We start from the raw sequence: 22,595 nt of genomic DNA on the forward strand, positions 1-22,595 counted from the left end.
GATCACAACACAAATATTGCAACATAGCATAGGATAGAAACAATTATAAACAATTGGAAAAAGTTTGGACAGAAAAGACTTCCAAACACCAATTCTATTCTCACTCTTCTATAATGCTGTGGAAGCTAGTTTTCTGTGGCAGTCAGGAATATATAAATGAAGCACCCAGCTAGGATTGGTTGCCTACATTTCCCCCCATGTTTCTCCTTTCCTGCTAGATAGATAACTAGATATACATTTTATGCTATTGACCTTTATAATTTCTTCCTTCATAGAAACCTTGCACCATCCCTTATGATATTATAATGTGATGAAGCAATATGCACCTAGTAGACGACAGGCTCCTTGCTCATGCATTGGACCTGGTTTCTTGTAAAGTCCTTACACTAATTACATCACTTCTGGAATTAGTGTATTTTTGTTCTTGCTGATGTGAAATACTTTGCTTCTGGAATGCTGGAAGATATAGGTGCTTGCCACTATAATTAACTATAGATTAAGTCATTTTTGTAAACGTTGAATCTGACAAAAACTCTGAATTCTTCATTCTTCACTTGTAGCTTTTGAAAAAACCTCTTGTTTCCATTTCCTGTTCTGAGTACACTGCCCTCTTTGTTAGGATGGAATGGGGCATTTCTAAAATTGCAAGATTTCCTGGCTTTCTTTGTGTGTCACCCTTGTTTTAGTGCCCAAGTCAGACAATAATTAAAGTTTTGTTAGGATGAGACCATCAGGCATGCTTGAAGGAATGTGAGAAATTATAGACTGCTGTTAAATGGAGTGACCAAAGCTGAAAACATATTGATAATGCCTGGTAGTTTGTCAATCAGTTGTTTCAGATGACATTTGAAGGTCAGTTGAAGTTAAAGATGCCTGAAGCTGGAGTTTGGAATGTAATGAATGCTTCTTAGTTCTCATGACATGCCATCAATTATGGGTTGTCTCAAGACAAAAGAATTGTTAGTGCTTGATCATTAGTAAAGAAGTTATAGTATTTATCACAGAAATAGTCAAGAAAATAAAAGGTTGCAATGTAACCAAGGAAGTCCTGATGATAGCAAAGATCCTTCAGTTTAAAGATCTTTTTACTGTCAGGTCAGTGATCAAGATCAGCACTTTCATCCAGGTCAGTTAGATGTTTTGCCAGCAATTAACCAGGTTTGACAAAAGGAGGGGACTCAGCCTTCCTAACTAGGATTATTTCAAGATGTAGCAGGCTAAATCTGTAGGGGGAGGAGAGGGTGTGAGTGTATAATATACAGGATACTGTCTCACTAATTAGATACATCTTCAAGCACAATACCATTTTGAGTCCTCTGTTGATTTTAGGCTGCTGGGGTAATGTAGATAGTTGGCTGATGTATTTGTATGCTGTTGGGATAAAGTGGTTGGGGTATTGTGTGTGACAATTGGGCAGTCTCAGACATGATGTAGCATGTTTTTTGTCCTGGAGCTTTTCAGTGACCATGCTGAGGTTGCCCAGTCAGGAAAAGCTCAGAACATCAACTCTGCCTAGGCAACCATGGATGCATCACAACTAGTATGTTTGGGAAGAGCAAAATAGTACTATAGATGATGTTTTGAGATATCTGACACTAAGTCTGACATTCTCATATGGACTTGAGTGGAGAGTTTGTTGGATTAGATGGGATTGTAAAGGAAATTTTCTAATGCTCTTATTAACATTTAAAAACTATTCAGATTAGCTTTAGAGAACAATGTTAGGAAAAGAGCATGTGCTTGCCTCCACAGTATTATTTTCCTAATTAAAATTCTTCACATCTCCACAAGCTGCTTAGAGCTTAATGGGGAAGTATGGAATAACAAATTTCTTCTTTTACTCCAAGTCTGCTTTTTAGCTTAAAAAGGGATATTTTAATGTTCATGGTATTATTTATTTCATTCTGGTACTCTGCTTTTCTCTTTTCTAATATAGGTGTTTATTTTCTAATTTCTTGTTTTTATGCATTAGAATTGTATGTTGCCCAGAGTCACTTTTTGTAGTTATTTAAATTGAATAAACAAACAAATAAATAAATACATTGCAACAGAACTGCATGCGGTCAGTTTGGGAAACATAAAGTTAAAGAAGATTTTCATTTATTTATAGTAATGTAGATTTAGTATAATAATATTACCAAACATTATTTTCCTTGTCATTAAGCAGGGAAACAGGAGAAAGCAAAGGTTATGAAAAAGAACTAAATTATAAATTATTAAGTGGAAAAAATGTAGAAATTGTATGACCATGCAGAGAGGAAAACTGTAACTAAAAGGATAGGTTTCATATTATCATGAGGAGGAGTGTGGGAAAATGTCAGGGAGCCAGAATTGTTGGGCACAGTAACAGTCTGCTTAGGAAGCCAAGACTGAATTGGAGCCAACTTGTGGAGATCTTCCAATGAAAAGGATCACAGACAATTTCAAATTTGTTAAATAACATGGCACAATTAAGAAACTTACAAAGAAGTGAAGAAAATAAAAAGGAAATTGTTAGATTAAGTTCAGTCTTGCGTGACATAGTGTGCTCAAATCTTTTGAACTACCTCAGTGATGACAGAAGCCTTTCCCCAGGTACTTAATAGTCTTGTCTTGACTTTCAGATTTGCCATAGCAAATATAATAGGATCAAGAAAAGAAAATCAGACTCTCATTTGCATTTGTTGTAATGGAAACTTAATGGATCCTAAAACACTGAATTCCACAAATTTTTATCTGATAATAGATTTGTTAATCCATAGTACCCTAAAACCCGGGGAGGAGATTGCAGGGATGGCTTTAAATCACACTTTTGGAAGCACTTGGAATATTTTACTACTCTTCTGCCTTATATATATTTATGGCTACTAAAATAAATATCCAAATATAAAGACATAGCAAACTGGGCATAGAGTGAAGATGCAACTTTGGATTATAAATGTAGATGATAGTACAAACAGTAAATTTTATATAATTGGTAAAGTCCTTATTTAAACAATACGTATATATTATTCCCATGTATGTCCAAGCTTTTCTCTTTCTCTATGTTCCCCATCTATTTCTGTCTGAGAGTTTGTTTATTCTGTAATGGAAACTTGATGAAAGCATATAAAGCTTTTGATGACAGATTTATTCAATCCTTAATTTCAAACCATCCAAGTTGCCACTTTTAGCTCTGGCTTCCATACAGCAAGAGATTTAATTAGCCACTCTACAAACTTCCCTCCTCCGCTCACCTTGCTCTCTTTTCCCACAGATGAAAGAGATGTTATGTATCACATTCCAGAAAATTCTTTGTGGTTGGGAAGCAGGCACAAGGCATTTGAAAGTCATTCTGCAGATTAAAAAAAGGGGGGGAAAGCCATTTAGGAACTGCCAAGTAACAGGAACAGGCAGCCACTCTAAGCCAAACACCCCCTGAAGTGTCTTACGGAAACATTCATATAGAGAATTCTTTCGCTCCCTTGACGTTTTAAAGTCCTTTGTTTCCCCTCTGCTGTTCTGGACTTTTTCTCTCTGTAGATTAGCTTTCCTTTAGGGTCTGGCATGCAGCAACAGTGTTGGGATGGGAGGAAAGCATGTGGACATAAAAGGTGCTATTCCCTCAGCCTCAGCAAGGTTTTCCTCTCAGCAGGTAATGGCAGTGATGGGATTCAACCGGTGTAACAACCGGTTCTCTGAGTGCGCATTTCGCTCACATGCATATTAATCATGTGCTGTGCGCACGCACACAGTCCATTTCAAAACACCATTAAAAGTTACCTTCCACTAGCCCCAGTGAGTGAAACAGCTGAGGCGCAGCAAGCCGCTCTGCTGCCCCAATCAGCTGGGCTTCAAACAAACGAAATATAGGTAGGTATAGGACAGGGGTGGGTAGGCCCAGCTGACGGTCGGAGCAAACCAGTTTGCTGTCAGTTGATTGTCGGAGCAACTGGCTCACCCGAACTGGACCAAATAGGCTGAATCCCACCCCTGGATAATGGGGTTATTTCAGGGCTGCTTTTCTCCTCTTCCCAATATCAGCAGCCATAGCCCAGTAGATTACAGAGCCTAGTAACTAGATGGCAGTCCATCTTGGTTGGTATTGGCTAGAGGGGCTCGCCTGAGATTTGTGCTCAGCCATTAATGCAACCTTCACTAGGAGTTGAAGGAGGAAGTGGTTCATAAGCTTTGTAAAGAAGCCAATCTTAGAACCCTTCATTTTTGACTGGGTCAGGTTTGAACTAGAAGTGCACTTTTGTGTGGTGGTTAAAACACTAAAATGGAAGTAAATATATAATGAATTGATTGAATAAAATAAAATAAAAATAAAATTATTGTAAAATTACAAAGCACAAGGATTAAAACAAAGGAGAAGCCTATAAAATTACAGTTGATAGTCTAAATGCTGTAAATAAATTAAGTTAGATAACTATAAATGCCTAAAAGAACTAAGATTTATTATAAGATACCACAAAAATGTAAAGCTACACTAGCTTATATTGAGCCTTTTGCTTCCTGAAGCCCAACCAGGATTTGTTGGCATTATGATAGCTATGATTCACCCAAATGCAATAAAGTATTAGCAAGATATTGAAAATATTTACAGTAAGGAAGAATTGTCCCAGAGCTAAGATACTAACAAAAATATGTGGATTATAAGACCTGAGCAGATACACAAGCCCAATCTTATTGCAGAGCAAACCATTTGTGGAGGTTTTGGCATCTGATCTGAAGCAACTGGATTCATAAAGGCAAGGATAAAGCATTTCTCTAAGTTATAATAAGTTCTGCATAGCTAGACACTGGTTTATAAATATTAATTAATTTTTTGTGAACTAACTAACCAACTATGTGAACTAATTAACTAGCCAATTATTATAGCATAGAAAGCACTGCAGAAAGCAGCATATTTATTTATTTTTTATAAATAACTCAAGACAGTGAATATACCTAATATTCCTCCTTCCTTCTATTTTCCTAACAACAACCCTGTGAGGTGGGTTGGACTGAGAGAGAGTCACCCAGCCAGCTTTCATGCATAAGGTGAGACTAGAACTCAGAGTCTCCTGGTTTCTAGCTGAATATCTTAACCACTAGACCAGGGGTTCCCAACCCCTGGGCTGCAGCCTATTACAGGGCCATGGCCTATTTGCAACTGGGCCATGTGAGCAGTGGGCTGGCACGCACATGTACACATGCAGCTCAAATTGCGCAAGTTGAGCTGTGCACGCTGGCCCACCACTCAACAGAAGTTGAGCTGCGTGTGCTAGCCTGCCGCTTGCACGGCCCGGTTCTCCTCTCACTCCCCCTCCCCCACAAGCAACAAGGGTTGGGGACTGCTGTACTAGACCAGACATGTCAAACTGAAGGCCTGTGGGCCAGATGCGGCCCACGATGGAGACAGTTGAGCTCGAAATTTCTGTTGTTAAGTGAGACATTTGTTAAGTGAATTTTGCCCCATTTTATGATCTTTCTTGCCACACTTGTTAAGTGAATCAGTGTAGCTGACTTCAGTCCTCTGAATTTTGGTCACATGATCATGGAAATGCTGTCGTGAGTGTGAAAAATGGTCATAAGTCACTTTTTTCAGTGCTGTTGTAACTTTGAACAGTCACTAAATGAAATATTGTAAGTTTTGGACTACCTGTATACAGTACTGTGCCTAAATTCCAAAATTAAGGTTCCACAACACCCCAGATTATAATAATTCTTCCAGGCTTTTGCATAATCTAAACAGCATATTGGGGAGGGGGAGGTTTAATCAATCCATCCCATTTCCTTTCTGAGAAAGAGCCAAATTGCATTAGGAATTTGTCCTAATGTTGCCATTTTCATTTGTGGCAGCCTTATGGGACACCAAAGTGATGGGGTGCATACGCATTCCTGGATGTTGTGATGCACACTCTGACAATTACCCCATGGATTTTAATTTTTTTTAAAAAATCAATTTTAACCAAAAGGGGAGAAAACCCTTCAGGCATTTCAGCTGTCCATACAAAGCCACGAATTGTACTCCACTGATGTCTGGAGGTGATAAAAAGACTTGTGAAAATGTGAGGGATCAGATAGCTTAAGCCTCCTCTGCAAAACGGGGAGTGCAGTAACCTCAACTCTGCAACCCAGAAATCAGTTCGAAGGACCAAGGCCCCAAATGCACCTGGTCGCATAGACTTCCTTGTAAACCTCAGCCAACAAGGAAGTGAAGCAGGAGCTGGAGTTCAGGAAGCAGATAGCAGAGCCCGTCCCCGTCCTGCTCAGCATGGCGGTGTCATAGACAGCACAGAAAGCACCACTGAGGAAGTGCCTAGAAGTTGGCGGACAGGTGGCAATGGCGGCCTCTGCGGAGCCCCACATCAAATACTCTGAAAGCTCGCCACCCACCTCTGCTCCTCCCACTCCCTCAACCGATCCTGCTGTGATACTTCCATTGCAGCGGCAGCAGCTCCTGACAACTGTTGTATCCAGCTGGCGTCTGTTTCTCCCACTCCTTCCTTCCCATTCCCCTTCTCCCATAGAAACTGCTGTGGCTGCCTGGCCCTCGAGCTCCCAGGGCATGAAGACTCTGCAGCCCAGCCCAGCCCCGGCCCCCTTCCTCTCCAGGCTCACGGGCTATCCAGGCTGGAGGCGAGTGGAGAGGTTGCAGGGCTCTTGCTGGACAGGGCTGCTGCTACTGGTGCTGCAGCCACGGGGTGAGGTGAGGTGAGGCAGGAGGTGAGGTGGGGGTGGCCTGGCTGTGTGTGGGGCCCTAGGGGTACGAGTGTGGTTCAGGTGGGGTGGGGCCAAGCATGGCTTATTGGCTGCCCCAGCTCACATCCAGCTGGCTGTCACTGCCGGCCAATGAGCAACTAAGGGGCCAATGAGCTGCAGCTGCTGTTGGCCAGCAGCCGATTGGCTCTCCCACACTTACCATGCTCACTGCCTCCTGTGTGCACGCCCAGGGGGAACGCCAGGCTGGATCTGAGGTGGCGGGGGCCAGTCCTTCGCTGTCTCCAGGGCAGCCCTGCAGGCCAGATCTAAATCCATCACAGGCAATCTGGCCCACGAGCCTTGAGTTTGACATGTCTGCCATTGAACTTGGTATCCTTGTGTGCTGACTTTGGAAATTGAGAGTGGGCAGTATTGCATTGTGCTTATTCTCTTCCTCCTTCCAGGGTTGGTTTCAGTTGGTATTGATAAGTGACAGAATTCAACGCATGGCCCTTCGTTTATGAAGTGCCACATGGCTGAATACTTCTTCTCTTCCTCTTTAACATCTACTGGGCAAGGTAATCTGACAGTTTGGGATGATGACACTATATTTCTATCCCAGGTGGCCTAAGGGAGGCCATGGAGATTCTGTCTTTTTATCTTGAAGCTGTGGGGACCTGCTGGCCTTCTGCAAAGCCTTGAAAACTTGGTTTTGTGCTCAAGCCTGTGAAATAGCCCATCACCTGGTTATTGTTAATGTTTGTTTTACAATGCCAGCTGCTATGTGTTTTATATTTTTTGTATTGTACATATTTTATTTATTTTATTGTAAGATATCCAGAGATATGTATGTGAGGTAGGGCAGATATATAAATCAATTAAATTGATTAAGTATCAATTTAATAAATATCCAAGAAGTCAGTCAGAATCTTCAGGGTGGGTTCAAGGCAACTGGCTACAGACACACGTAAAAATGCATGTCATTTCCAAAGCAAGAAGAGAGTTTTATATAAAAGGCTTCTGGCTTTCATCTCAATTCAGTTGGTAGTATATAATTCATTCAGAAAGCAAGGAGTAACAATGAGATCACTAATCCAAGGACTTTTCTTACCTTGTCACACATGTATGAGAGTTCTTTGTCTGTACCAGCTGTCAAAATCTCTGCAGCAAGCTGAGATTTTTTTCCAGAATGAGAAAACTATGCATCCTGATGTCATAATGCAAGTTCTATCCTTTACAAATTTGTGTCCAGCATCATAATGCAAGTATAAACTGGGCAAAAGTTGCAACACAATATGTGTTTGACATTGGCCACAGCTTGTCTCCTCTGTGGGTGCCCATCATAGTCACACCTTCAAGCTTATATTGTGGAATCTAGGGTAGTATCTGAGGCTGCAGATTCTGTAATAACAGACTCCTTTTCTTCTTTGCTTGATGTTGGGTCCTGGGTCAGTTAATTCATTGCCTTCCAAGGTCCCTTTGGTTCCTCATCATCACACAAGTCTTCTACAAGGCTTATAACAAATAATAGTTTTGTTATATTCATTTTCCTAGCATACATGACTGTGTTAGAAAGGTAAGTTGAATGGATATATTTTTCCAGTTTCCAGTTTCATGATACTTTCTAAATTGCTTCCTCCTCCCAAGACTTCTTTGCTGATTCTGATACAAAGTAGACCTAAACTCAGATTATTAGGCTGCAGTCCCACTTACTAGAAGTGCAGAAGAGCATGCCTTAGTTTGTGTGATAAAACTTGTTGCTTCTTTTTACAAAATGTGAGAGTTGTAGTTATGTGAAAACCTCTAGGGATAAGCTAGAAAATCTGCAGTTTTGCTAAGCTTCAATTTTTAGGAGTCTTTAGATAAGCAGTGAGAATTTAGGAGATTATCAGAATACTTGGCAGAATACTTCTTTTAATCTATTTGGAATCAATTGATCCTAAGGCATTGCTTATTTAGTTTCTTTTTCTTAAATTTTTTAATTAAATAAAAATATGTGCAGATCATATTAGAACTTGGCTGATTTGTTTGCTTTGCTTTTTTTCTTTTATAGATAATTCTTGTAAGTTCTTCCCACAATGACCTGGACCAGAATCTTTTTATTAGTACAGATGAAGGTGCTACTTTTCAAAAGCAGCCCATTAGTTTTTTTGTGGAAACACTGATATTTCATCCAAAGCAGGAAGATAAGGTGCTTGCTTACACCAAGGAGGGACAGGTAAATAACTAAAAAATGTTGTGTGGCTTTGCTTTTGATATATCTGAAACATGTTCTGGACAGCTTGGAGAAACAGTATGAAATATCAAATTATTTTACAACATAAAATACTGTAATATAGCCAATGTAGGAAACCTTTCCAAAATACTTCATATCACATCTGCATGCATATCATTTCCAACAGTTACTGATGAATAATCACATATAGAATTAAATCATATTATAAATGGCATTAAACTTAACATTTAGGAACAATTATTTATTTGCAGTTGTATATCATTAGTTGGTCCTGCAGTTACTGAGTGATTGATTTATGCATGTGAACCAGTCTCTATGCACTGTGTTTATTTACAGGAATCCAAATACTGGGTTCATTCTTAATCATGTTTGCTTAATATTGAAATGAATCTGCATTAAAAATCCGTAACAAACATGTATGCTATTTTGGCTCTCTGGTATTAATTCAGCTTTTAGTACTAATTTGTATATGCTTTATTCCTTGGCAAAAAATATTATGGATAACTATGTAAAGTTGTAAATATGTTTTAAATATCTTAAAATATGAAAGAGCCAGGTGGGTAATGACTAAGATGTTTGACTAAATCAAGTCCATTGTCAGTTATGAAAATTCATTGGGTGAGTTTGAACCATTCACTTTACTCTACCTCACAACTTGTTGAAGGGAAAAGTTGGAAGAGTCCTGTGCTTTTACCTTGTGCTCTTAGAGGAAATAATAATATGTTTTCTTCTTCTTTTTCATTTTAAGCTTTATGCATCTCTTGATTTGGGAATAAAATGGACTCACATACAAGATCATGTGTCAAAAGATCATATTTATTGGTAAGAGTCATATTCTTGCTATCCAGAATTACATAAAAAAAGAATTATGGAGAAAAGTGATCTTTTTCGATTTTTGAGGGTATTCTACTCAGCTGTACTGTATTACATAATATCTACAACTTTTCGCTAGTATTCATAGAAAATGAGAAAGTTTAATAGATTTAGTTACTATAATAAGGAAAATGCCTTCCATTTTTCTACTTTACTTAAGTAATTTATACTTAATTTTTATTATTTATGTTTTACTGAAAGATTTCCTACCATATCCAATTCTAGAATGTTCATTGCTTCAAAGTACCTGCCCTGGGTGAAATAAGACTAAATTTTAGAAGGTCACTCTCCTGGCATTGAACATTTTTCTCCCGAAAATTTGTTGATTATTCATTTGCCAATTATTAAATCAAATACTCTTGTGTAAGACATTGAACATACTCACCAAAGCTTTTTAACCTCCTGAAAACTGCATCATGATATAAATCAGGAATCCAGACTGGGCTTTATTTCTATCAGTTCTTTTTTACGTACAGGTATTTTTGTAGCTGGTTGTTCAAATAAACGTTATATTCTAATTGATGCTTAAATGATTAAATCATCTCTGCAACTGAATCCTACAGTTTTTCAGAACTTTTCTCAACAGCATGATTAATGCTGATGCCTTAATGGTTTTGATACCTTTGGTTCAGTGGTGGGATTCAATTTTTTTAACAACCAGTTCTGTGGGCGTCGCTTATTGAGGGGGCATGGCTTAGTGGTCATGTGACCGGGTAGGCGTGGCTAGCTGGTCATGTGACCGGGTGCCTGTGGCTATGTGCATAGGGACTACTCAGAGGGCTGAAAAAGTCATTTCTGACCGGTCCTTGCGCTTTTGACCGGTCCTCGCACTTATGACAACCCTCACATTTATGCCCGTTGCAACATTTTAATAACCGTGTCACTCATTTCACAACTGCTTCTCTTCACCACGGTGACAAGATAGGGTGCAAAATGTAAAATGTGAGGATAGTCGTAAGTGCGAGGACCAGTCAAAAGTGTGAGGACCGGTCAAAAATAATTTTTTCAGAGTAATCCATATGCATATAGGGACTACCCAGAGGGCTGAAAAAAGTGATTTCTTTTTTTTTTTTATTGAAAAAGTTTTCAAATACAAATTTTTCCCCCTTTTTTCCTTCCCCCCCTCCTCCCTAACCCCCCCTCGCCACCCATCCCCCCGTGACTTCTTCACACCAAAAACCTAATTCATAACAGATTACATAATATTTTAACATCGCCTTACTCCCTCCTCTATATACTGACCCTTACTTACTAAAAGTATTATTAATATTGTTACTTTCCCCTTTTACCATACATTTCAAAAAAAAAAGCAGTCTGCTATAACATTGTATGATAACTTCTAGTTTAGCATAATATTATTATAACTCCCAATTTAGCAATAATCTGCCCTTTTTGTCCTCCCCAAAACTTATATCTATATATTATTACAACATTTCAAAGCAACCTTCCACTTTAAGACTGTATAATAGATCCTACTTTAACATTTATTCTTTGTGTATATTAATATAACATTTCAAAGCAGCCTTCCCCATAAATCCTAATTTAACATTTATTCAACTCTATCCATTTCCTCCACTGCCCTAAATATATCACTTAAACATCCCTTTTCTTAAGCTAATCCATCAGTAGACTAACATATTTCCACCCACTTTCCTACAAAATTACCATGCACAACAATTCTTAATATCTTTAATCCACTGCCCACTCTGCTAAAATATATATATATATATGTATATATTCCGTTATTTAAAAAAAGAAAAGACAATAACTTTAAATTTATAATCCATATAATATCTTCTTTGATGTCTTTCCACTGGATTGTTGAGTCCCTCATCCATAATTGGGTAACGTAGCATCCTGGTGCAACAGTTTGTTCAAAGTCTTCAGTCATCATCTGCCCCCATCAGTAATGAATATCCTCATATATATATAAAAGTAAAAACAACCACCCGAGTGACATTATGATTATATTCCATATAGTTGTAATTGTGGCTTTCATCAGGATTATTAATTCCCATCATCCTAATGGGTAACAACCAGATCTTCTGCATGCCCCAACGTAGCTCTCTTGCCTTGTAGCTCAGAATAGTTATAATATATTTATCAATACAAGAAAGAAATCCAAAATAGATAATTCAAATCCAACAGTTTAAGGCTCTTTTCACATCCCAAAATTACGGCATTGCAGAGGTCTGTCACTGTCCTCAGGATGATATTAACCAATACTTCGCCTCCACTATCTTTTCACATATTCATTCATTTTTTTAAAATCACTGGCTTCACCGTTGCTTAATTTAGAAATTTCTGTTTTTATGAGACCTATTTCTTTTTTTCTTTTCTTTTTGTGGGTTTAATTTCCATCCTGTTTTCCTTTCTACAAGTTGTATATCAACTGATCGGTTTTCATTCTGCTTTATAAGTTGATCTTGTTGGTTTTGTTTTTGTATCTCATATTTCTTTTTTGCCAATTGTATATCAGCTAATTGATTTCCATACTTGTCTTTAACTTGGTGAATCATCACGTTGAAATCAGATGCCGCTTCTCTCATATTTGTAGATAATCCAGCTGGGGTATCGAGAGAATCCAAAGGCAATTTGTCTACCGCAACCTCTGTAATTCGATGTTTTCCCTTTATTTCCAACTCCTTCTGCTTATCCTGTATTGTGCCTATAGATGTTAAGTTCATTTTCAAAATTTTTTGATAAAATTCTTCCGCTTTTTCAACAGTATCTAATTGGTATCTTTCTCCTTGATATCTCAATATTATGCCAACTGGGGCATCCCACCTAAATGGAATATTTCTGTATTTTAACTCAGTCACCAGAAAACCAAATTTCTTCCTTTCCGTTAACATCTTGGGGGGGAGCTCTTTGTAGATCCATATCTTTCTTCCATACAATTGCAAAGTAGAATTGAAGGAATTTTGCACAACATTATTCCTAATTTCTTTATCTGTAAAATAAATCACCACATCTCTAGGCAATTGCCTTTGCTTTGCAATCCAGGAGTTTATTCTGAACACTCTGTCAATCCTACAAAACACTTCCTCAGGTTGAACCTTTAAAATCCCAGCCAGAATTTCAGAAGATATTTTCCTTAAATCATCTCTGTTATTTTCCTGCAAACCTCTGAGTCTGATCGCATATTCTGTAAAATTGTAATGCACCATTAGGACCTCTCTTTCAATCCGTTGTTGTAAATTTTCTGCATTACAAGACTTTTGTTCAACCTCCATTTTAGGTTTTTCTTCTGAGCTATTGTCTTGAATGTTTGTCAAATCATTTTCAATTTTTTGTATTTTATTATCCAAATTGTCCTCAATTTCTTCCACTTTAGACTCTAATAAGTTAGTATTTCCATCCAACTTAATCATAAATTCTACAAAGCCATTAGCCATTTTTATAATCTTTCGATCCAGAATATCAAACTTTAATTGCACTAATTCTTTAATTTCCTGCTTAAATTTTTCAAAGTTCTGATTCACAATCTCATCCCTTCTTACAATCTCCTCCAAAAGAAATTCAATTATATTAAAATCAGTTTTCTGAGACTGGAGCTTTAAAACTTGGTCACGTAATTTGTTAATGGGGGAATCCCCCCCCCATTGCTTGTTTGTCCAGCTTTAATGCCATATTTCAACACAGACAAACTATTTTTTTTAAAAAAAAAAAAGAGAGGCAGCAGAGAAAAAAAAACTTCTTTCCAACCAAGATCAATATCAAATCTCCAGGAAGAGAAAAAACACAAAAGTAGAGCTTTATTTTCAAGTGTAGCCAAAAATATTTATTCAGCTACTTTGTATCTCAATAGGAAACGGAAGGACTCTCCCTTTCAGCCCCTTCTCAAGCCTCGGCAATCGCCCTTTTTAAAGATTCTTTTTTCCTTTTCCTTTTCCTTCTTCAATAATTGTTATAAAATAAATGAGATACTTGCAATTCAGGGTCACAGGTCCAGCTCATATCCCTTCAAATGTAGCCAGGAGCATTTATTCTGCTACTTTGTAACTTAATAAGAAACGGAAGGACTTTCTCTTTTCAGCTTCCCTGCTCCAGTTTCGGCAATCGCCATTTTAAAAGGTCTTTTTTACTTTGTTGAATATCCTTTGCGAAATAAGTATTAATACTTGCAATTTAGGGTCACAGGTCCAGATCCAAATCTCATCATCTTTAGTTAATCTGTTAAATATCTTAAAAAGCTTGTCTTCATAGCCTTGTTCTGCAAAAAGGCAGAAGTCTCCCAACGCCCGGAGCGGGCGGCGAGTGCTATAGGGAGCTTCCTCCGCCCGCCCCGAAGAGTAAAAAAAAACAAACCCTGGGGGCTACGGAGAGCTCTACCTACACTCACCTGCTCTATCCCACATTTCCTCCTGGAAATGGGGTTTTTCGAGCCACCTTTGCGCTGTACAGGCGGCTCTTTACAGGCGAAGGGGCTGGCGGTCCCGAGAGACCGTCTGGTGGCTACGAAGAGCAAACCGGAAGCCGAAAAAAGTGATTTCTGACAGGTCCTGCACTTTAGACCAGTCCTTGCACTTATGACCAGTCATCATTTATACCCATTGCAGCATTCTTAACAACCGTGTCACTCATTTCACAAGTGCGGTGCTTGATGTGACCTGGTGGGCGTGGCCAGGAGGTCATGTGGCATCGCTTCTTTGCCCTAATGACAGTTTGCTGCAATGGTCCTAAGTGTGAAAAATGGTCATAAGTCACTTTTTTCAGTGCCATTGTAACTGTTGTAAGTCAAGGATTACCTGTACAAAAATACAAAAAGCTTCTTTGCTTGCAAAAAGCTGCCCTAAATACCAATCATTAGATTAGAAATACCTGCAAACTGGAGTTACAAATCAGGCAGGGTGCCAGAGCACCTTGAGGAATTAAAATAGTTAAAATGCAATGATAACTATCAGCAGCCAACTCTTGCTCATAAAGTGAAGCCCTTTAGCAGAGAGGTCATTTAAGCTCTCCAGAATGAAGCAAAGGAGCAAACAGAGTATCTGTTGCTTGTTAAACCAGAACAAATAAACACAGGAACTAGAAGATTTCCAAAGGTGCTTCTTTTCAGGAACAGAGATTAACATTTTTCCTTCCAAACAAAGCTGAATACGGAAAATTATCTCATCACTAAACACAGGATTAAACATCACCAAGCACAGAATTAAACTTCACCAAAAACCAGTTTTAGACCAAAAGTCAGAAAGGGTATGTAAACTCACGTTTGAATGTCAATCTTTCTAGCTAGCCAATAATCCTTGTTGAATGTCACTCATCTTGGTTCCTTGTCATTAAAAGCTTCTGCTTCGTTATTCAATTATTTTTTCAAAGTGCTGATCATTGCACCCTGTCTGGAAGAACTCCAACAGGGGAGTATTTCCTGCCAACCACTGTAAAAAGCTTAAAACAACCCTTCCCCTTTAAGAAAGTCAAGCCAAAAAAAAAAAACCTCAGAGAAGCTCCAGAACAGGAAACAACAGTAAGTCTAGGCGTATTGCCAAGAATGTAATAAGGGTTAAGGGAAAGACAGTTTCTGTAAGCAGGGCAATAAAGATTAAGCTAGGAAACAACACCACAAAGTTGTAATTCTTTACAGGATTAACTCTGTAAAGTGGAAAAAAACAAATGGAGATTTCTTCTAACAACCGGTTCTCCGAATTACTTAACTACTTAACAACCAGTTCTATAGAACCGGTGCGAACCGGTAGAATCCCACCACTGCTTTGGTTGTTCAGAACCTTTATTTTAGTAATCTAAATTATAGCTGGAGGTCTGTGCCCTTCCTGATGTTGCTACACTACAATTTCTAGTAGGCCCAACCAGTATAGTATAGAGCTAGCTAAACTGAAAGTTAACAATTCACTGAAAAGCTGTTATCATCTACAAAGTCCCAAAGCAGACCACCAGTCAGTATTGCAGAGGATTATTTTCACTGAAAGGAATGAAGGCATCTGTGGTTTTTCCTTTCTTCCCACAGAAGCTTTTAAAAATACTGTGTTCATCTTGCAATAGGAGTGAGAATACAGCAGTTTTGTCCTACCACACACCCTTTCGTTGGGAGGAAAATAAAACTTCTCTAGACAAACTGCATGCTTCAGGGCTTATTTCTAGAAAAAACCCAAATGTGGGTATAAGTTGCTTTTCAACCAACTGAAAAGAAACAAAAGAGATATGTTTATAAATGAGAAAAGTTATTTTTAAATATAGATGTGTTATGGAAATAGGGAATTAAAGAAACATCCCTTTTAGGGCAGACAGAATCAGTTTATTTATTTATTGCAATAAAGGATCAAACCCTGATATCGCTACCAAGAGTTTGAACGAAGTATGATTTTCAGCTCAAAGCATTTATACAGTTTCAAACAAAGGATTCTGTGAAGTCAGCAATTCATATGGTCATATACGTTTGTCATTTTTAATTGACATTTCCTAATTACTGAGTTTGTTACTATCTTTGCAAAACAGTTATAATTCTTCTAAGAAATTACTGAAGCATAATCTGGTCATCTCCTCTCTCCGACCTTAAAATGTAAATCACCTAGACTGTCCTTATCTGTGACAACTGAGAGGCCTTCAAGTAGAAATCCTACTTGAAAGGAATGTGCCTGCTTACGTGCTGGATACAATTACAAGCATTTTCTCTTTTACAATATTAAGAACAAAGAGGGCCCTTCAGTGATCATCTAGTTGGACCCGCTTTTACTTTATTTATTATTTTATTTGTCACTTTCCACATTAGATGCATGTGATACAGTGAGTTGCGTGTTTGTCTATATGGAGAACCTGTATAGGCTCTTCCTCTTGCCTGTGAAAATTCCTCCTGTCGTTGAGTTGTGAGGAAGGTATGTTGCTACTATAATTATTGTTCCCACAGCCTATCCTTTATTGCATCTCTACAATGGGGTGGCCAATGTGTTCTCTATAATGTGGGGTAGTTCAAGGCAGGGATTGGTGGTGCGATTCAAATGTTTTTATTACCGGTTCTGTGGGTGTGGCTTGGTGGACGTGGCAGGGGAAGGATACTGTAAAATCTCCATTCCCACCCCACTCCAGGGGAAGGTTACTGCAAAATCCCCATTTCCTCCCAATCAGCTGGGACTTGGGAGGCAGAGAATAGATGGGGGCGGGGCCAGTCAGAGGTGGTATTTATCGGTTCTCCGGAACTGGTCAGAACCTGCTGAATACCACCTCTGGATGGAACCCCTGCTATCCTCCTTTCTCCCACCCAGCATCATCCACTTCTTAGAAATTTTGATTACATTAATCATGATGATTAATCCAGGCTACTGGATCATTAAAGTAATAGACTTGTGGGGTAAAGTTATTAAAATAATGGACAAAGGGGCCCCAAATACAAATCTTGATTCAAATTTGCAATTCAGTAGGCAACCTTGAATCAATTATCCTCTCTAACACACCTCACAGGGTTCTTATACGTATAACAAGTTGCTCTAAACTCCTGGAAGGGCAACATCAAAATGAAATTAAATAATGAATTTAGCTATAAGTAAAAATTAGCATCCTTAAATTTATTTAAATTTCCTGATCTAAATCACCTGAGTTTGTAATATAATAACATTTGTAGAGACCAGCAGGCTGAACTCTGTAGTTGCTTGGGACAATCTCCTAAGATTCCCTCTGTGAAATGACAGAGAGATGTACAAAGATAAATACTGAGAAAGGTGCAACAGTTTCACATGTGACTATGATTTCTGAGGGAAGAGGTTTACAGCCCTGTAGTTACTCAGTGAAACCAATAATATTATAAGAGGTAGAATAGTGTGGGAAACCTTTCGCTACCCAGTGTAACCTTTTACCCAGTTTAAGATTATATACCTAAACTGTCTGCAGGTAGTCCTCAACTTACAACAGTTCATTTAATGAGTTCAAAGTTACAACTGCACTGAAAAAGGTGACTTGAGACTGTTTTTCACACTTACAACCGATGCAGCATCCCCATGGCCATGTGATCAAAATTCAGACTTAGCAACTGACTCATATTTATGCGGTTGCAGTACCCCAGGATCATGTGATCACTTTTTGCAACTTTCTGACAAGCAAAGTCAATGGGAAAGCCAGATTCACTTAACAACCATGTCCCTAACTTAACAACTGCAGTGATTCATTTAACAACTTTGGGAAGAAAGGCTGTAAAATGGGGCTAAATTCACTTAACAAATGTTTCATTTAGCAACAGAAATTTTGGGCTCAATTGTGGGCATCTAATTTCCCTAATATTTGCTTTTGTATTCTTTTTGTATGTCATATTATAAATTAATAAAACTATGAATATGCAGAATTGTGAGCATGTTGAGGACTACCCGTATTCAGAATCTAAAAATTGTAGATAGCCTTAACAGAAGCCTAGCCCTCTGGCACATCATGCAAGCCTAGGGACAATGGTCACTGAGCTTCTTCTGTAAGTATTTGATTGCCACGGCAGTAGGACATTCTTTCTCATGGCTTGTCAGTTGTTCTGGATGATAAGAAGAATAAATCATGCAAAATAAAGTCAGCAAAGCGGAAAAAACTTCGCTGACTTTATTTTGCATGATTTATTCTTATTATTATTTTTCTTGCACATGAAAGGTTCCAGGTCTTAGGTCACCATCCTTCCTTCCTTTTGGCTCCATCTAATGATCTTATAAAGATCCCATTTTCAAAATGCCAGCATAATTGTAGCAAAGATCCTCCTTCAGATGGAACATAATCTTTGTTTTTTGTTCTCTGGAGAAGACTGTACAGTAGGCTTTCCTAAACTAGCTCAATATATTCATTTATACTGTTTGTGAACAACACTTTGGGACCAAGTAGATGCTGTGTCACTTTGGCTATATCTACAGATTGTACTTATCTCAGAAGTTGAGTGGGGCCTTTCATGCCTTATATCAAGCATGTTTAAGATCTTCATGTCCTACTGGGAATTCTCATGATTCTGCAATATTAACATAGCATAGAAGAATTCATCTGGAATGCTGGTCCAGATCATGTGTTTTCATTTGGATCTTTTGGGGGACTTATTTTGTCCTCCTTTCCAGGCCATGGATGAAATGTTTAATTAAGATTTTGACGTGTCTGCTGTGTCTCTTTCTCAGGTTCTCCATGTCAATGCTGAAGCTTTTTCAATTTATAGCTACTAATCTTATTCATTTAATTTCATGGAAGACAGCATTTTTATTAGTCATATATCAGCCCTACTCAATAGACAAGATATGAAATGGACTCCACAGAAACATCATTTATTGAGTTTGCAATAATAACAGAATCTTGCATGTCTGATTGTACTGCGCCACCTCTCTCTCTTTTTCATTCACTAAATTAGAGAGGCATCTGCTTGAACAGCTTCTGACTGTTATCTTGTAATTCTGGACTTTAAAAAGACTTTGGAACCTTTAGCTAAGGAACAGTTTCTGCATAACTACGGTATTTCAAAGTGATCTACCTTTACCTTCATGTCATGTCTGGCTTGCCAAGCAGTAGAATTAGTTGCTTTACATAGGGCTCATCTCTATAGATGTTCTGTATTTCTTTTCTCCTTAAAGACATATCTGCATTTCATTTGGGTAAAAGCATTATATATATATATATTAAATAATTTTTATTGAGTATTTTACTTTTTAAAACCAAATACACAATAGCAAAAGAAGTCAAGAGATAAAAACAAAAACATGCACATCAGATGTTAAAATACACTACTAACAACAGATGTATACAATTTTACAACTTTCTGCATTGACTTTGTCTTTACTCTTTATTTTTATCCTCCGGCTCCTTTTCTTTATTTTTAAATATTCATAATTAATTTTATTAGCAGGATCATTATTTACATTTATATCCAGTATGTTAATATCCAGTTTACCTTTATATTCTTATTTCTTAATTTAATTTCTGTTTTCCAACCATGTATAAAACCTATCCCACACTTTATAATAATCCGAGTCTTCTCTTTCTTTGATCTCCATCGTTAATTTATCCATCTTGGCGCATTCGAGGATTTTCTTTAGAAAGCATTATATTGCCTATCTTATTTTCCTAGTCCTTGGATGCTGATGGAAAGAGCACTCCATCCCTTTGATGTTCAAATAATGCATTCTTTCAGTTGGCATTTAGAAATTAGCACTGCTTTTAAGCTTTTCTAGGCCCATGCCAAGGCTTGATTTCTTTCAATGCTTTTCCAAGTGTGTTCTTGTAACTCCCAAGCTTTGTTATGAGCTTGTGAATCAACAGTGCCCTCTGGGATCTAACTCTAAAAAATCCAATATCTTCTTTTCAATTGATCTTCTTTTTTCAGACAAATGCAGCCTTTGGAAGAGCAATCCTTATGAACACCCAGTCCCTATTAACAAATTCATTAATCATCGATGTATGTGAATTAGGCCATAGTGAAGAAGGATACTATTATTTATTATTTATCTATATTAGAGTTCATTGACTATATTATTGCTAGAAGAAGGTGGAAAAGCTCAATTATACCATCAAAAACATTGCCACATATTGAGTGTGGAACATATCACAAACCTTTAGCTCCACATGACCTAAAGGGAAAGGCAGGCAAGCAGAATCCATGATATGATCTTGAACATATACCTGCTGTTTTTAAGGAGAATATTAGGAATTGCTCTGAAGTGATGAACCAGCAGTGAAATCCACTTACCTTTGCTACCGGTTCAGGAACGAGAGTGCGCGGGAGCGTGTGCGTGCTATGCATGTGCATGCCTCTTCTGTGCATGAGCAGAGGGTCAAAAACGGGACATAATGACATCCTGGCGGGTGGACGGAGCCTCCCGCCGCTGGCGCTACCAATTCATGCGAGCCGGATAGATCCAGCCGGATTTCACCGCTGTGATGAACCCCATTGATACAAAACCAGAGGAATTACAGAACGATCATAAAGAAGTTAGAGTTACAGAGGTAGTCCTCAACGTATGACCATAATTGAGCCCAGATTGCAGTTGTAAGTCATTGCAATCATTAAGTGGGATGTCCACATGACCATTTCACTCAATGATTGCAATCCTGGCTGTCCCAGTTATAGTAGTTAAATGGTGGTGTGATTTGTTAAGTGGAGTGAGAGGGTTCCTTAGGGTTGCAGGAGGCCCAGCACAGACCATATGTGAACTGGGGCTGGTGTAGCATAGTGCAAAGCCACAACTGCCCCAGCCTGGCCCTGCACAATGGGATTTGGAGGCAGTGCTGATGCTGGATCTGGAGTAGCCTGGGGCCTTCAGCAGTCTCAGGCAGCTGCCATCATCCTAGGCTTCTATGTCAGCCATACTACTGTTGCTGCTACTCAGAAGTGCTGCTTTGCACTGTTCTCCACTCCAATCTTCAAGCGACATGAGCTTGGGGAATGGTGCAGTTGCCCCTGCCACTTAGTGCTCCCAAGGTTCTGTCACATGATTCAGGCATCTTTCTGTTGAGAGGCCCATGCAGCCTATCCAAGGCAGCTCCTGGTCGCATCATGCCTTCTTTCCTGAAGCTTGTTTGCTCTTTAAATGAATTCAGACAGACAGCTCTGTAGGCCAGTCTTATTGCTCTTCTCAGGATTTGAGGATATCATCAGGATATAATCAGGTGTTTTACATGTAGGGAACAGGACTCTTGCTAGGAAAAACTGTAACATTTACAGGTTTCTGAACCAGCTTTCCAGAGAAGTATAATTCACCTCCATGATTTCACAGACGGCATTCGGAGTAATCCAGTTACTAATAACCAGTTGCACATTCTTCCCCACAATATATAATTTACTTTATGTGGAATATGAGAATGAATATAACCGAATTGTGGCATCCTGAGATGAATAGATTATCACATAAACATTTGTTCATCTGTGGATATTTCTATGGCAATGAGTGTACCATCACTAGTAAAATACACATACTAAGTCTCTGTTAAAGAGTGATTTGTAATATATATTTTATAGAGCATTTTACAAGTGACAAAGATAATTTAAGATTCTTAAAGAGAAAAAATTGTGTGACAAAAAGCAATCTGAACCATTAAAGTACTAGATAAATACTGAATACTGTGTGCAGTATCAAAAGAGTAGCATGTTTGCTGTACAATATAAGCTATGGCTTGAGATAGGAATATCAGAAGAAAATGGATAAAAAATGCAATAATAAATTAAACATACTGTGTTGAGTAAGTTATTTTCTGTCTCTGCGAGTAACTAAAAATGCCAGAAAACATGACTTTCATGCTAATCAGAGGAGACTATTTATTCAATACACTGAAAATAAAATCCCCTCTAGAAAAGTACCAGCATCATATTTCAAATTAGCTGTCTCATTGTAGTCATGAATAATGCTGCTTGATTAAAGGGTAATTTATTAATAAGCCAGTATTATGAATTAGAGATCTTGACTCTATTAGTATGTTTGGACAAAGTTTTTAGCAATTTACTAAATATACTGAAAGAAGACAGACATTACAATATTTTTAGTGCATGTTTAATTTGAATTGTTTTGAGGATACAGTTATTTTTTAAAAAAAATAAAATAGTGCATCCATAAAATCTAGAAAATAAAACAGCACACAGAACACCAAAGCAATATATCAACTAAACAGAAAAGCTACCTAAGAATAACAAAGAAAAGGAATCGGGGTTACAACAGGGTTGGCACTATTTTCTTTGGCAAGATAAGGTTAAAAAACATGAGTTTTGGAAAAGATTTTGCACAAGTTTCAAGAGATATTGACGATGTGTACCGAGTATATACCAGCTATGCTCGGTGCAACAAGCTCCTTAAAGAGATCCATGTTCGATTTACTAGAACAGCACTAAGAGATGAAGTGTTTCGGAAAACGAGAGACCAAGCTTTTACCTACAAAGATAACCGACTAA

The 22,595-nt window shown here is 38.1% G+C and overlaps 1 protein-coding gene across 2 annotated transcripts in view; it reads left to right on the forward strand.

Annotated features, from left to right (window-relative positions):
* The window catches only part of SORCS2 (sortilin related VPS10 domain containing receptor 2), a 138,930-nt gene that overhangs the window by 46,938 nt on the left and 69,397 nt on the right, over positions 1-22,595 (forward strand). For both annotated transcript variants that reach the window (XM_034411719.3, XM_034411720.3), the window contains exons 4-5: positions 8,702-8,866; positions 9,633-9,706. In XM_034411719.3, coding sequence (XP_034267610.1) covers positions 8,702-8,866; positions 9,633-9,706 — 239 coding nt within the window. The remainder of the gene's footprint in view (positions 1-8,701; positions 8,867-9,632; positions 9,707-22,595) is intronic.

This window comes from Pantherophis guttatus, chromosome 3 (genome assembly GCF_059756535.1).
Source record: "Pantherophis guttatus breed Tessera chromosome 3, ASM5975653v1, whole genome shotgun sequence".
In the NCBI taxonomy this organism is placed as follows: domain Eukaryota; kingdom Metazoa; phylum Chordata; class Lepidosauria; order Squamata; family Colubridae; genus Pantherophis; species Pantherophis guttatus.